The sequence below is a fragment of the Leptonychotes weddellii genome, chromosome 5 (assembly GCF_054177405.1).
Source record: "Leptonychotes weddellii isolate Sample4059 chromosome 5, ASM5417740v2, whole genome shotgun sequence".
In the NCBI taxonomy this organism is placed as follows: domain Eukaryota; kingdom Metazoa; phylum Chordata; class Mammalia; order Carnivora; family Phocidae; genus Leptonychotes; species Leptonychotes weddellii.
The window spans coordinates 139,878,035-139,892,558 of record NC_138373.1 but is presented as its reverse complement, the minus strand read 5'-3'; the positions used below and the strand labels follow the sequence as shown (position 1 = coordinate 139,892,558).

Here is a 14,524-nt window from a genome sequence, read left to right as displayed (position 1 = left end):
CTCGTGTAGACTCTAAATTGGACCTGGGGTTTCCTGTTCTTCACAGATTTCCACTGACTCACTGCCACACCAGGTGGACTAGGTCAAGGTCCTTGCTAGTTCACCTCCCACAGTGTTCCTCAGCTACTCAACTTGGCCAACCTGCAGTATGCCACAGTAAATGCTTTTCTCTTTTCTCTTGCAGAATTTAGCCTACGAAATCATCCTAACACTGGGTCAGGCATTTGAAGTTGCTTACCAACTTGCACTACAAGCAAGAAAAGGGGGGCATTCCTCTACACTTCCAGAAAGCTTTGAAAACAAACCCTCCAAACCCATCCCCAAGCCTCGTGTCAGCATTCGCAAGTCGGTGGTAAGTAGAAAGAATACAGATGTTCTGAAAATCTTGAGCTGGAGGGAGAGGAAGCTGTTAAGCAGGTCCGAAGTGATGTGGGGGCCTGCCTTTCTATGTCTCCTTTGTCCTCCTCCTCCTGGCATGCATCCTTCACCCTCCCAGCCTGATTCCTGCAAAGTCTCGGGGGACCATCTGTCTGAACCTACAGGATCCCAAGAAAATTCCACTTTCTCTGTCACCTGTGGCAGCTCTGTGAGAGGGGGACTGGGTGCCGCCGCTTCCTTGATGAATCTTTCCTGAAGGTTCAGGCAAGCTTGGGAACAATGTTCCCTAAGGCTTCACTGCCATCCCACCAGGGGCCAAAACCTCTTGCAAGCCACAGGCCGTTGGAGATGTTGGCAGAGGTTCACAGCAAGGCATCCCAGGTACTCTGCTAGAGGAAGCTAGCTAGGTGCACAGGCTCTGTGCACGTCTTGGGTCCGAGCAGAGCGGTCCTCTCCCCCTTGGCCAGAGGCTTAGATGCCAGCTTTCGGCAGGCTTTCTCCCAGCAGCTGAGGCTTCCTGCAGAGCGGGGACTCTTCAGATGCTGCAGCCCCTCCTTCCTCCTCGTCATCTGCCTTCCTCCAGGAATTTCCTCCCCTTCCCTCCCACGAGCTCTGTAGACGTCCTGTCCTAACAGACTTTCATGACTTCAAAGCGGCCTCCTCTGGTAGTAGCAATACCCAAAAGCTGGAGCGTTCCCAACCAGCCTCCCATCTGGCTTCTGCTCCGGCTGCCGTATGGCATCCTAGGAACTCTGGGGCTCGGGACAGACAGGCACCCCCAGATGCCTTGCTCTCACACCCACATATCTTTCTATCTCTAGCGCGCTCCTCTCCACCATCCCTGGCTTGTGGGGTCATGGGGGAAGTGTAGGATCTTTACTGTTTGTCAAGAAGCACCTCCGTTTGTGAGCATGTGGCTTCTTGTCTACAGTCGTCTTTTGGGCCTCTACTCCTGCCACCGTTCTTGGCAACTTCGCTCCCTGGGGACAGTCCCTCCAGCATCTGGCCTCCGCTCCTTGACTACTCACTTCCACCCCACTTTAGCCATTTGCTCCCACGCTCGTCCCTCATCTCTGAGCATCACCATTAACTCCATGTCCTCTGAAAATCTTCCTTCAGACACCATGGTCCCTTCACCTCTGCACCTACCCAGCCCCACTGGTTCCCAATCCTGATGCACTCCCACAAATCCAGACTTGTATGTTCAATTGCTTCTTTAATATCTAACAGACATCTGAGATGTAGAACAGAACAGAATTCTATTCATTTTAATTCCAGTATAATTGATACACAGTGTTATATCAGTGTCACGTGTATAATAGAGTGATTCAACAGTTCTGTACACTACTCAGTGCTCATCTAGACAAGTAATCTTAATCCCCTTCACCTATTTCCCCCATCCCCCCTTCCACTGCCCCTCTGCTATCACCTCTCTATAGTTAAGAGTCTGGTTTTTTTTCTTTGTTCATTTCTTAAATTTCACATGGGAGTGAAATGTATGGTATTTTTCTTTCTCGGACTTACTTCACTTAGCTTTATACCCTGTAGATCTATCTGCATTATTGCAAATGGCAAGATTTCATTTTTTATGGCTAAGTAATATTCCATTGTGTGCATGCGTGTGTGTGTGTGTGTGTGTGTGTGTAGACACACACTTTTTCTTTTTTTTAATTTTATTTTATTATGTTAGTCACCATTCATTACATCATTACTTTTTGATGTAGTGTTCCATGATTCATTATAACACCCAGTGCTCCGTGCAGAACGTGCCCTCTTTAATACCCATCACCAGGCTAACCCAACCCCCCACCCCCTCCCCTCTAAAACCCTCAGTTTTTTTCTCAGAGTCCATAGTCTCATGGTTTGTCTCCCCCTCCGATTTCACCCCCTTCATTTTTCCCTTCCTACTACACACTTTTTCTTTATCCATTCATCTATCAGTGGACACTGGGATTGCTTCCATAATTTGGCTATTATAAATAATGTTGCAATAAACATAGGGGTGCATATATCTTTCCAAGTTAATGTTTTCAGATTCTTTGGGTAAATACCCAGTAGCATGATTTCTGGGTCATATTGTTAGTTCTATTTTTAATTTTTTGAGGAACTTCCATACTGTTTTCCACAGTGGCTATACCAGTTTGTAATCCCACCTACAGTGCATGAGTGTTCCTTCTTCTCCATATCCTCACCAACACTTGTTTCTTATGGTTTTGATTTTAGCCATTCTGACAGGTGTGAGGTGATATCTCACTGTGGTTTCGATTTGCATTTCCCTGATGAGGAGGATGTTGAGCATCTTTTCATGTGTCTGTTGGCCATTTTGTGTATCTTTTCTGGAGAAATGTCTTTCATTCTTCTACCCATTTTTAATTGGATTATTGGGGGTTTTTGGTGTTGAGTTGTAAAAGTTCTTTATATATTTTGGATACTAACCTTTTATCAGATATGTCATTTGCAAATATCTTTTCCCATTCAGTAGGTTGTCTTTTAACTTTGTTGATTGTTTCCCTTGCTGTGCAGCTTTTTACGCTGATGTAGTCCCAGTAGTTTATTTTTTTGCTTTTGTTTCCATTGCCTCAGGAGATGTATCTAGAAAAATGTTGCTATGGCTGATGTCAGAGACATTACTGCCTGTGCTCTCTTCTAGGATTTTTATGGTTTCAGGTCTCACATTTAGGTCCTTAATCCATTTTGAGTTTATTTTTGTGTATGGGTAAGAAAGTGGGCCACTTTCATTCTTTTGCATGTAGCTGTCTAGTTTTCCCAGCAACATTTGTTGAGGAGACTCTTTCCCACTGCATATTCTTGCCTCCTTTACTGAAGATTAATAGATCATATCATGGGTTGATTTCTGGTCTCTCTCTCTTCTGTTCCATTGATCTGTCTGTTTTTGTGCCAGTACCATACTGATTTGATTACTACAGCTTTGTAGTGTAACTTGAAATCTGGGATTGTGATACCTCCAGTTTTGTTCTTCTTTTTCAAGATTGCTTTGGCTATTCAGGGTCTTTTGTGGTCCTATATAAATTTTAGGATTGTTTGTTCTAGTTCTGTGAAAAATGTTGTTGGTATTTTGATAGGGATTGCATTAAATCTGTAGATTGCTTTGGGTGATATGGACATTTTAACAATATTTATTCTCCCAATCTATGAGCATGGAATATCTTGCCATTTGTTTGTGTCTTCAATTTCTTTCATGAGTGTTTTATAGTTTTCAGACTTTAGATCTTTCACCTACTTGGTTTAAGTTTATTCCTAGGTATTTTATTATTTTTGGTGCAATTGTAAGTGGGATTGTTTTGTTAACTTCTCTTTCTGCTACCTCATTATTAGTGTATAGGAATGCAGTGGTTTTCTGTATATTGATTTTGTATCATGCGACCTTACTGAATTCATTTATCAGTTCTAGTAGTTTTCTGTTGGAGTCTTTAGGGTTCTCTATACATAGTATTATGTCATCTACAGATAATGAAAGTTTTACTTCTTCCTTACCAATTTGGATGCTTTTCACTTCTTTTTCTTGTCTGATTGCCCAGGCTAGGATTTCTAGTACTGTGTTGAATAAAAGTGAGAGTGGACATCCTTGTCTTGTTTCTGATCTCAGGGGAACAAATCTGTTTTTCACTGTTGAGTATGATGTTAGCTGTGGGTTTTTCATATGTGGCCTTTATTATGTTGAGTTATGTTCCCTCTAAACCTACATTGTTGAGGGTTTTTGTCATGAATGGATATTGCACTTGGTCAAATGCTTTTTCTGCTTCTTTTGAAATGATCATATGGTTTTTATCCTTTCTCTTATTGATGTGATGTAGCATACTGATTTGCAAATGTGAACCACCCTTGTATTCCGGGAATAAATCCCATTTGATCGTGGTGAGTGATTTTTTTTAATGTATTGTTGAATTTGGTTTGCCAGTGTTTTGTTGTGGATTTTTGCATGAATGTTCATCAGGGATATTGGCCTGTAGTTCTCTTTTTTCATAGTGTCTTTATCTGATTTTGGTATCAGGGTAATGAGGACTTCAGAGAATGAATTTGGAAGCTTTCATTCCTCCTCTATTCTTTAGGAAAGTTTGAGAATAGGTATTAGCTCTTCTTTAAATGTTCAGTAGAATTCACCTGTGAAGCTGTCTGGTCCTGGACTTTTATTTGTTGGGAGATTTTTGATTACGGATTCAATTTTGTTGCTGGTAATTGGTCAGTTCAAATTTTCTATTTCTTCCTCATTCAGTTTTGGGAGGTTATACGTTTCTAGGAATTTATCTAATTTCTTCTAGGTTGTCCCACATGTTGGCATATAATTTTTCATAATATTCTCTTATAATTCTTTTTTATTTTTGTGGTGTCAGTTGTTATTTCTCCTCTTTCATTTTTGAGTTTGAGTCCTCTCTTTTTTATTTTTGCTGTGTCTGGCTAGAGGTTTATCAATTGGGTTGATCTTTTCAAAGAACCATCTCCTGATCTGTTGGTTTTTTAATTTTCTATTTCATTTATTTCTGCTCTAATCTTTAGTATTTCCTTCTTTCTGCTGGTTTTGGTTTTGTTTGGGTTTTTTTCTAGCTCCCCTAGGTGTAAAGTTACATTGTTTGCAATTTTTCTTGCTTCTTGAGGCAGGCCTGTATTGCTATAAACTTCCTCTTAGAATAGCTTTTGGTACATCCCAAAGATTTAGGACCATTGGGTTTTCATTTTCATTTGTCTCCATGTATTTTTTTTTCTTTTCTCTTTGATTTCTTGGCTGATCCATTCATTGTTTAGTATGTTACTTAACCTCCATGTATTTGTGTTCTTTCCAGACTTTTTTCTTGTGGTTGGTTTCTAGTTTCATAGTGTTGTGGTCAGAAAAGATGCATGGTATGACTTCAGTATTTTTGAATTTGTTGAGACTTATTTTGTGGCCTCACATGATCTGTTTTGGAGAATGGTCCATGTGCACTTGAAAAGAAGGTGTATTTTGTTTTAAGATGGAATATTCTGATTATATCTGTTAAATCCATCTGGTCCAGTGTGTCATTCAAAGCAACTGTTTCTTTATTGATTTTCTGTTTGGATGATCCATTGATGTAAGTGGGGTATTAAAGTCCCCTACTACTATTGTATTACTATTGATTACTTCCTTTATATTTGTTATGAGCTGCTTTACGTATTTGGGTGCTCCCATGTTGGCTGCATAAATATTTACAATTGTTGTATCTTCTTGTTGGATTGTTCTCTTTATGATTAGGTAGTGTCCTTCTTTGTCTCTTGGTACAGTCTGTTTTGCCTGAAATAAATATTGCTAGCCTGGCTTTCTTTTCACTTCCATTTGCATGATAAATGCTTTTCTATCCTTTCATTTTCATTTCAATCTGTATGTGTCTTTAGGTCTGAGTCTCTTGTAGGCAGCATATACATGAGTCTTGCTTTTTTATTCATTCCATCACCCTAGGTTATTTGATTTACATTCATAGTTATTGACAGGTATGTAGGTATTGCTATTTTGTTACTTGTTTTGTAGTTCTCTCTTCTTCTCCTGCTCTCTTCCTTCATGGTTTGCTGGCTTTCTTTAGTAATAAAGTTGGATTCCTTTTTCTTTATTTTGTGTATCTATTACTGTTTTTGTTGTGTAGTTACCATAAGTTTTGTATATGACATGCATATGGCAGTGAGTATTAAGTTGATGGTCACTTAAGTTTGAACCCATTCTAAAAGCACTAAATTTTTACTCCTCTCTCCCCCACATTTTTTTTTTAAGATTTTATTTATTTATTTGAGAGAGAGAGAATGAGAGAGAGAGCATGAGAGGGGGAGGGCCAGAGGGAGAAGCAGACTCCCTGCTAAGCAGGGAGCCTGATGCGGGACTCGATCCAGGGACTCCAGGATCATGACCTGAGCCGAAGGCAGACGTTTAACCAACTGAGCCACCCAGCGCCCTCCCCCACATTTTAGGTGTCATATTTTACATCCTTTTATTTTGTGAATCCCTTAACTGATTTTTATAGATATACTTAATTTTACTGCTTTTGTGCTTCCTACTTTTCTTACTCCTTGCTTATGGTCTTTCCACTCAGAGTCCCCTTCAGCATTTCTTGTAGAGCGGGTTTAGTGGTCATGAATTCCTTTAACTTTTGTCTGGGAAACTCTTTCTCTCTCCTATTCTGAATGATAGCCTTGCTGGTTAGAAGTTTTTTCTTATGGCACTTTGAATATATCATGCCGCTTTCTTCTGGTCTGCAAAATTTCTGAAAAATCAGCTGATAGCTTTATGGGGCTGCCTTTGGATGTAACTGTTTTCTTTTTTCTTGCTGCTTTAAAAATTCTCTCCCTATCACTACTTTTGCCATTTTAATTACAATGTGTTTTGGTGTGGACCTCCTTGGGTTGATTTCGTTGGGGGCTCTCTGTGCCTCCTGGATCTGGACTTCCATTTCCTTCCCAAAATTAGGTAAGTTTTAAGCTATTATTTCTTCAAATAAATTTTCTGCCCCCTTTTCTCTCTCTTCTCCTTCTAGGATCCCTGTAATGCAGTGTTATTATACTGAATGGTGTCACTCAGTTCCTTAATCTATTCTCATTTTTTGTTAATCTTTTTTCTTTCTCCTTTTCAGCTTGATTTCTTTCCATTACTCTGTCCCCCACATCACTGATCCATTCTTCTACTTCCTTTAGTCTGTTTATTTCCTCTAGTATATTTTTAATTTGTTATTGGGTTCTTCATCTCTGATTGGTTCTTTTTTATGTTTTCTATCTCTTTGTTGAGGGTCTCACTGAGGTCCTGTTCTCTTTTCTCAAGTCCAGTAAGTACCTTTATGACCTTTACTTTAAATTATGTATCAGGCATATTATCTCCGTTAGCTAATCTCCAAGAGTTTAGCTGTCTTGCTGTGATTTTGTCCTGTTCTTTCATTTGGGACATATCCCTCTGTTTCCTCATTTTGTCTAACCCCCTGTGTCTGTTTCTATGTGTTAGGAAAGTTAGCTATGTCTCTTGCTCTTGAAACTAGAGGCCTTATAAAGAAGAGGTCCTATAGTGCCCTGCAGTGCAATGTCCCTCTATCAGAACCTGGCACTTATGGGGTATCACCTATGGGCATTGTGTGCACCTTACTGTTGTGGCTGAGCTGCTTTTGCCTTCAGTCCAGTTGTCTTCTATGGCTCTCTTTACCTGTTGCGGGCAGGGTTTGGTTCCCTGTGTTGTTAGTGAGCCAGTCTGGGGCAGCCTTGGGCTTGAGTTGGGTTAGGCCAGGTATTTTCCAGAACTGCAGAAGCACCGCACTGCAGGGCACTCTCCCTGTGTTGTCCCATGAGAAGTTTTTGTTGGTGAGTGGGGCCTGTAGTCAGACCAGTTATCTGCCCCCAGCCCACTCCTCGGGCCGTAAGATTGCTTCTGTGGTTTTATTCCCCTTTCCCCAGGGCAGGAGTCCCTCTGAGGTGGTGCTGACCCGTCAGGGCTGCTTGTATACTGCTATGCTTGTGGCGTTGCTTTGGATGGAATCGCCAAGGCCAGGTTGGGGGGTGGGGACCACAGGAGAGTGTGAGGGCAGGGCATGCTGCTAGCAAGGTAGGTGGAGGGTGTTCTTGCTGCAGTGGTTCACACAGGTGTACCTGTATCTAGGCTGGGGAGTGGGAGAGGGAAATGGTGCCTACCAGTTCTTTTGTTCTTGAAGAAGTCTCCCAAAGATCTCTGCCCCTCCAGCACATGCTCTCAGATTAGTAAACAAATCTCCCTCCCTCCTATATACCCCAGGTGTTTTTCAAACTGCTACTTCTCTGCTGTATCTTGGTGGGGCTGTTTGTTATGCTATCTCTTTAAGGGCAGGGACTCAGTTTCCTATCACTCTCTGGCTCACTGATTTTTCAAAGTTCCAGGTGTTAAGCCCCACTGATTGTAAGAACTCACGATGTTAAGTTAACACTCTGGTTTTCAAAGCCAAATGATAAGGGAATTCATCTTCCCAGTGCAGGTCCTCTGTGCCTGAGGTGCCTGGTGTAGGGTCTGCTCCTCTCCCCTCTGCACCCACAGCAGTCCTCCCTTAGGTCCTGCAAGTGTTTGGCTCCCAGCTACATCTCTGTTGTTTCTACCCTCTTCAATGTGGCCTCTTTTCTACATTTACCTGTGAAAGGTCTTTTCTGCCAATCTATAGGTCATTTTCTGGGTTATTTTCACTGATGTGGGTGTTATCTAGGTGTATCCATGGGATGAGGTGAGCCTAGGATTCTCTTCCTCTGCCATCTTCCCTGGAAGTTCCCAGAACAGAATTCTTGATTTTTCCCTCAAAACTATTTATATTCTGTCTTTCCGAGCTCAGTAAATGGCATAACCATTCACCATGTTGCTCAAGGCACAAATCCAGAGGTCGTCCTTACTTCCTGTCTTCCTCTATCCACTGTGTACAATACATGAGCAGATTCCATCTACTCAACCCCTAAAACATGTCTCAGATCCACCCATTCCTCTCTATTTCCTCACTCTTCTCGTCCAGGCTACCACCACTACTCCAGAACTATTGCAGTACATGTCCTAACAGTCTTCCTTATGCAACCAAAGTGATCCTAAAACACAAACCAGTTCATGGCACCACTGCCCCAAGTACCTAAACCTAATTTCCCACAATGCTTCTCTCTGATGCTCAGGCCTTCCTATTCCTGGAACAGACCAAACTCACTCCTACCTGAGGCCTTTGTGTCACCTGTTCCTTCCACCTATCATGGTATCCCCCATATTTCTGCACAGCTGACTCCCACTTGTCATTCAAGTCTCAGCTGCATGAAGAGGCTTTTCCTGGGCCATCCATTCTGAGATAGATACCTAGTCACACTCAAGTGTATACCCAGTTTTAATTCTGTATAGCATTTATTGATGGAGAGTTGTTCATTATTTATCTCGTCCCCCCCCCCAAAAAAAAAACTAAGTTAAATGTATAGGAATTTTCAGAATATTTTTGGATTACCTGTTAGACTATTATATTCTTTCTCATATGGCCTGGATAAATCTGTTCATGGCAGGTGCCTCCATCTGACTTTACTCTGGTCTCCATAAACTTCCAGAAGAGCACAACTAGGTTGGGTGCCATGAGGGCTTGTTAAATATTCATTGAAAAGCCTTCACTGAGAAATATGAAAATATATAGTGAATATTGATGTCCTTTAACTGCCTCAACATCCCATCCCTCTCAACTGGTGTCCATGTTCCATTTCCCTCAGGTCCAGTTGTTTATTGTTGAGAAATATTCCATGATCCTAAGAATATGTGAAGTCCTTCCCACAGCTCTGTGGAGATACAATCAATTCATGTTGGAAGGTAGCCATAGGGCATGGATCCCATAGCCTTTCATGAGGCTCCAAAGCTCACAGCACAAGAGAAATAAGAGAGACCTTCCCAGGCTTCCTTGCCCCAGCATTCCTGAGCAGAGCAGGTGGCCAGGGCCAGGGCAGATGTGGAAACACTAAAAGATGAGGCAGCAGTGTGGTGAAAAACTCCCTCCAAGGCCCCTCCTGCGAGCTCACAGCTCAAGCATTACCCAGGAATGGCCTGTTTGACTTTGTGTGCACAGGGGCTAAAACGTGGTTTTAACCATTTTATAGCTCAGCTCAGTCTGGTTCAAGGCTCAGCTTGACCTGGCCCTGCTCACCTTTTCACCCTCCCATCTCCACTCTGTGAACTAACTAACTGCAAGTTCTCAACCTGCCACTTCTCTTTACCACAGGAGCTTTGCACATGCTGTTCCCTCTCTCCTTGCCCCCTCACCAGGCAAACTCTAGCTCGTCCTCCAGCTGTTTAGACATTACCTCATTCTCTTATAATATCTATTCAGTAAGTATTTATTGTGTACCTACTATTATTTACTGGGTTGCCAGGAGGTTTTCTAAGTTTGGGGGAAACAGTGAAGAGAACAAAACCGTACACTGCAGTGGAGGATGAAGGAATAAATATGATGTATGTGGCATAGGATTATAAAGACTAGAGCTAAAGAGGAGAGCAGAAAAGTTAGGATGCTATTTTGTATTGGGTGAATAGGTGAGGAGATGATGTAGGCATGCAGGTGTCTGGGGAAAGGCATTCCCGCAGAGCAAAGGGTGTGGTCTTGGCATGCAGGTAGAAGCAAAGTCAGTGTGGCTAGACTTCACCTTGAGGAATTCAGGTTTATTCTGTAACAGAAACTACTGTAGGCTTGAGGGCTGGAGAGTGACATAACCTGGTTCACCTCTTCTAGGAAGTCCCCTGGCTCCCTAACCGCAGAGCAGCCTCCCTCCATCCATCCCCCTTCTCAGTATCAAAGTGCTTCTGTGTTTGCTCCCCATCTGTGTGCCTTCAAGAGCAAGGGCCAGGACTCATTCACCACCCACCCTTTGAATGCCTTGCATACAGTCCTTATGCAATAAACATGTATGAGAAGGACAAACACACAATTCTCACATACCTGTTGGTCTGTGACAGGACTGCAGTCCTGTAAAGGCCTAGTGTTGGTTTCCAAGAAGTGTTAGGAAGCATGTTTACACCCCGGTACAGGTATCGTATAACAGGCATCAGCCTTTCTGTTTTAAAGCAGATCGACCCATCTGAGCAAAAGACTCTGGCCAATCTGCCGTGGATTGTGGAGCCGGGACAAGAAGCCAAGAGAGGAATTAATACCAAGTATGAAACCACAATTTTCTGATACTCACCATCCTCCTGTCCTCGCGGTGCCTTGCACGCTGAGCAGTCCCGGAGCAGGCTTCCCTTCGCGCCTCAGTTTCCACCCAGCCCAGGAGGAAGACTGCTCTGTTTGTGTGGCCTTGTCACAGGCGAAAGGCCGCTGGCCATTCCTGGGGACGTTCTTTCTGCACCAGTATGCAACCAAGACTTTCCAGCCGTAACCCCTGAGAGGCATGAGTTGAGATTTTTCGCTGACTCTCCCGACTCCCCTCCCTGCCACCACCCAAGGTATTTCTAATGACTCTGCCCCCAACACTGCTTTGCTGAATTTGGGGATAATACCTTTAAAAAAAAGAAAAGGTACAGGGGATCTCTAATACTGCCTAAAAGTATAAAAAATCTTGGATTTTTCACAGTCAGCAGTTTTAAAGGTAGAATCAGAACAGAACTACCCCCATAAAACATCTGTAAAATTGTATCACTGAGCATCATTTCATGCATAAGGACAAAACCACCCCTATGATTGCCAGGAAATCCTGTTTCCCAATTTCTATATTTGTGGATTTTATATGTAATCAACCATGTCAGATAAAGAAAACATTTACATCTATGGATTGATTAAAAATTTAAGAATAATTCAAAACAGAGGAATTTATTATGCACAGAAAAATGTGTCTTGTATTAAATATTTTTATTAAAAGAATGTTTCATTAATGCACTGATAAGAAAACTAGGTTAGTTGTGAGGGATGTTTCTGGTTTCATTTCAAGTAACTAAATTTTTACTGCTACCACCAAGAGGACTGGCTTGGGTGTGGCAAAGTGCTGATGACACTCCCCAGAGCAGGAGATTAGGGCAAGCAGACTGGCATCCAACCGAAAGTGCTGACGCAGCCATAAGCTGCAAAGATTGTTTTTTTTTTTTAACTTTCACAGTGTTTTAAAGAAAACGTTAAAAAAAAAAAAAACTAGGGCTCCTGCTGTCAAGATTTCTGTCATGGAAACCTTGTTTGAGAAAGGTGTTAGTAAAATTCTATTGCAAAAATTTTTTTCTAGAAAAAAATACAAAAAAAAAAAAAAAAAAGAGAGAGATTCCAAAGTAATAAAACTCTTTTCTTGAAACAAATAAATGTTTGCTTACTATTTGATTAAATAAAATTTACTTACATTTCTTTAAGGTATTTTAATTTTTTTAATGTCTCTGTGGAGTATTTGTATGATTCCATAATGTATATTTATGTAGAATCAAATTATATAAACAGTACCGATATCATTATAGAAAAAATAACATTTTAACATATATTGTTCTAACTGATCATATTGTGAATCATTTTGAAGTTCATTATAGCGATACTGATAAATTGTGGGATTGTCTTAATGTTTTTTTATTAACCAATATTATTTCAAACCTGAGGATTATTAGTTATTCATCAGTTGGTGAGTTTTAAAGAAAGATAATTAAATTTTATTTCAAACTGACAAATGTATATGGATTTAGTTCAGTGTTGAAGAATTTTAATACAATATTAAATTACTTGACCTGAACAGTTCCTTGTATATATTTTGCCTATTCACTGTTGATATGTATGTAGTAAATGGAGAGTAAAAATAACACTGAAATATGGTACCAAAAGGTAATTGTATAGGAGCAAAGTAAATAGTAGCTTTGCTGAAACAGAAACATATGTGTAAATATGCTTGGGCTTCCAGTTATAAATTTTGTAATTTTTGTCATTATTTATATCCTATTAAAAAAAGCACACAAAATAAAATGGAAATTGTACAGCCACCGGTGCTTGGCATCATTCTGTGAGCACCTTCCCACTTCCATTTAGGAAAAAAACCAAAGGCCCAGCCTCCTCAACATCTATAGCTAAAGGGCTTTTTTAATTGGCAAATTGAGAAAATTTACTCATTTCTAAGTTCAACCAGTCTGAGAAAGATACATGGGCCTTTTATTAAAGCTTAAGTTTCAGCCAAAAAATTTCCAATGTCTTTAAATATTACAGTAGGCTACAAGGAGAAATTCCCAAACAAATTTCTAAAAGAGCAAGGACCACCCAAATAGATCATTTGCCTGGGACAATACAAATAGCTTGTTTGCAAAAACATCTACACGTTTGTGTCAGGTTGGGCTGCTAAACGAAATATCAGACTGTGTGGCTTAAACAACAAATCTATTTCTCACAGTTCTGAGGGCTGGAAAGTCCAAGATCAAGATGCTGGCAGATCAAGGTTTCTCTCTGAGAGCTCTTCTCTTGGTTTGTAGGCATCTACCATCTTGCTGTGTGGTCATATGACCTCTTTGTGTGTGTGTGTATGTGTATGCACGAGCATGCATGCACAGAGAGTGGGGGAGCAGCAAGCTTTCTGGTGTCTCTTCTTATAAGGGCACTAATCCCATTCTGAGAGCCCCACCATCATGACCCCATCTAACCTAACTATCTCCCAAAGGCCTATCTCCAAATACCATCACATTGGAGGATTAAACTTCAACATATGAATTTTGGTAGGGGTTAAAACATTACATAACAACATCAATCCTTCCATTTTTCTAAAATACATGTGCCAGCTGCAAGTCAAGTGATATAGGGCCATGTTAGAGATACTGGAAAGATCAACGTTTCACATTCCATATCCTGTGACTTTCAGGAGATCTCCCCTGCACTGCTGGATCTAAGTCTGTTACTCTTTGAAACACACACCAAAACAAACAGGGTGCTACCAGCCTGACATGCGCAGACACACAGCTTTGAAAACATAAAACCAACCTGAGAGGGGACCACAACCACAGAGGCAGAAAGGGCAGGCTTCCTGAAGAAAGGTTTGGGCTGGGATTTTAGATGGTAATGCTTCAACTGGGCTAATTAGGCCCCTTTCTATCTTTGGTAACCACCAAGAGGTCAGCAGTCCTCTTCTCTCTGTGGATCAAATGCTTATTTGTATCAGTTACGGTCCCAGCATGAAGCAGATGGCACATTCCAATTGGGATATTTTAAGAGTTTAATAAATAGAATACTTACATAGGTGTTGGCAGCATGTAGGGAAACAGACGGGTGGAACAGTGTCCCTGGGATGGTAATTGCCTGAGGGAGAATGGGAAAGGAGAAGGCTGTGTGGAGGGGGCTGCCAGACAGGCTGAGGGACATGGCCAGCTGTAGTGGCCCTCAGGGAGGGAGCCAGGGATTAAAATACCCTGATCTCACTCTCCACCCCACATTACCTGAACCCACTGAAAGCCAGAGTACAAGGAGCCCATTGATATGGTCTACACAGGGCAGGGAAGAGGTAGGAGAGGTCTGAGGGGCAAATAGAAGAGAGCCAGCCCACATAATGAAGAAGGGATATGCAGCTGATTTCTTGAAGGGGAAGTCTGACACATTAGTAACTGCAGTATCCATGGGGGATGGGGATCCTTGAATGCTAATATTATTCCAAAAAAGAACTTTAATTCAATTACTCTATTTTTTTCTTACATTATATTCTATGATAAGTTTGGGTGAATGAACCCTATGAAAATTATGCCCAG

At 41.4% G+C, this 14,524-nt stretch overlaps 1 protein-coding gene and 1 long non-coding RNA gene across 18 annotated transcripts in view; one reads left to right on the top strand and one right to left on the bottom strand.

Annotated features, from left to right (window-relative positions):
* Positions 1-11,134, bottom strand: part of LOC145721877 (uncharacterized) — a 33,865-nt gene extending 22,731 nt beyond the window's left edge. Inside the window, exon 1 of the long non-coding RNA XR_014145870.1 lies at positions 11,026-11,134. This is a non-coding gene — a long non-coding RNA (uncharacterized LOC145721877). The remainder of the gene's footprint in view (positions 1-11,025) is intronic.
* The window catches only part of ANKS1B (ankyrin repeat and sterile alpha motif domain containing 1B), a 432,537-nt gene extending 419,753 nt beyond the window's left edge, over positions 1-12,784 (top strand). For 12 of the 17 annotated variants that reach the window (XM_081822237.1, XM_081822236.1, XM_081822233.1 and 9 more), the window contains 2 exons: positions 185-352; positions 10,908-12,784. In XM_081822237.1, the coding sequence (XP_081678363.1) occupies positions 185-352; positions 10,908-11,018 (279 nt within the window). In that variant the 3' untranslated portion in view covers positions 11,019-12,784. Of the gene's footprint in view, positions 1-184; positions 353-10,891 lie in introns of all 17 variants that reach the window. The other 5 variants (XM_081822238.1, XM_081822235.1, XM_081822230.1 and 2 more) reach the window with 2 other exon arrangements.
* Positions 12,785-14,524: the final 1,740 nt, after the last annotated feature.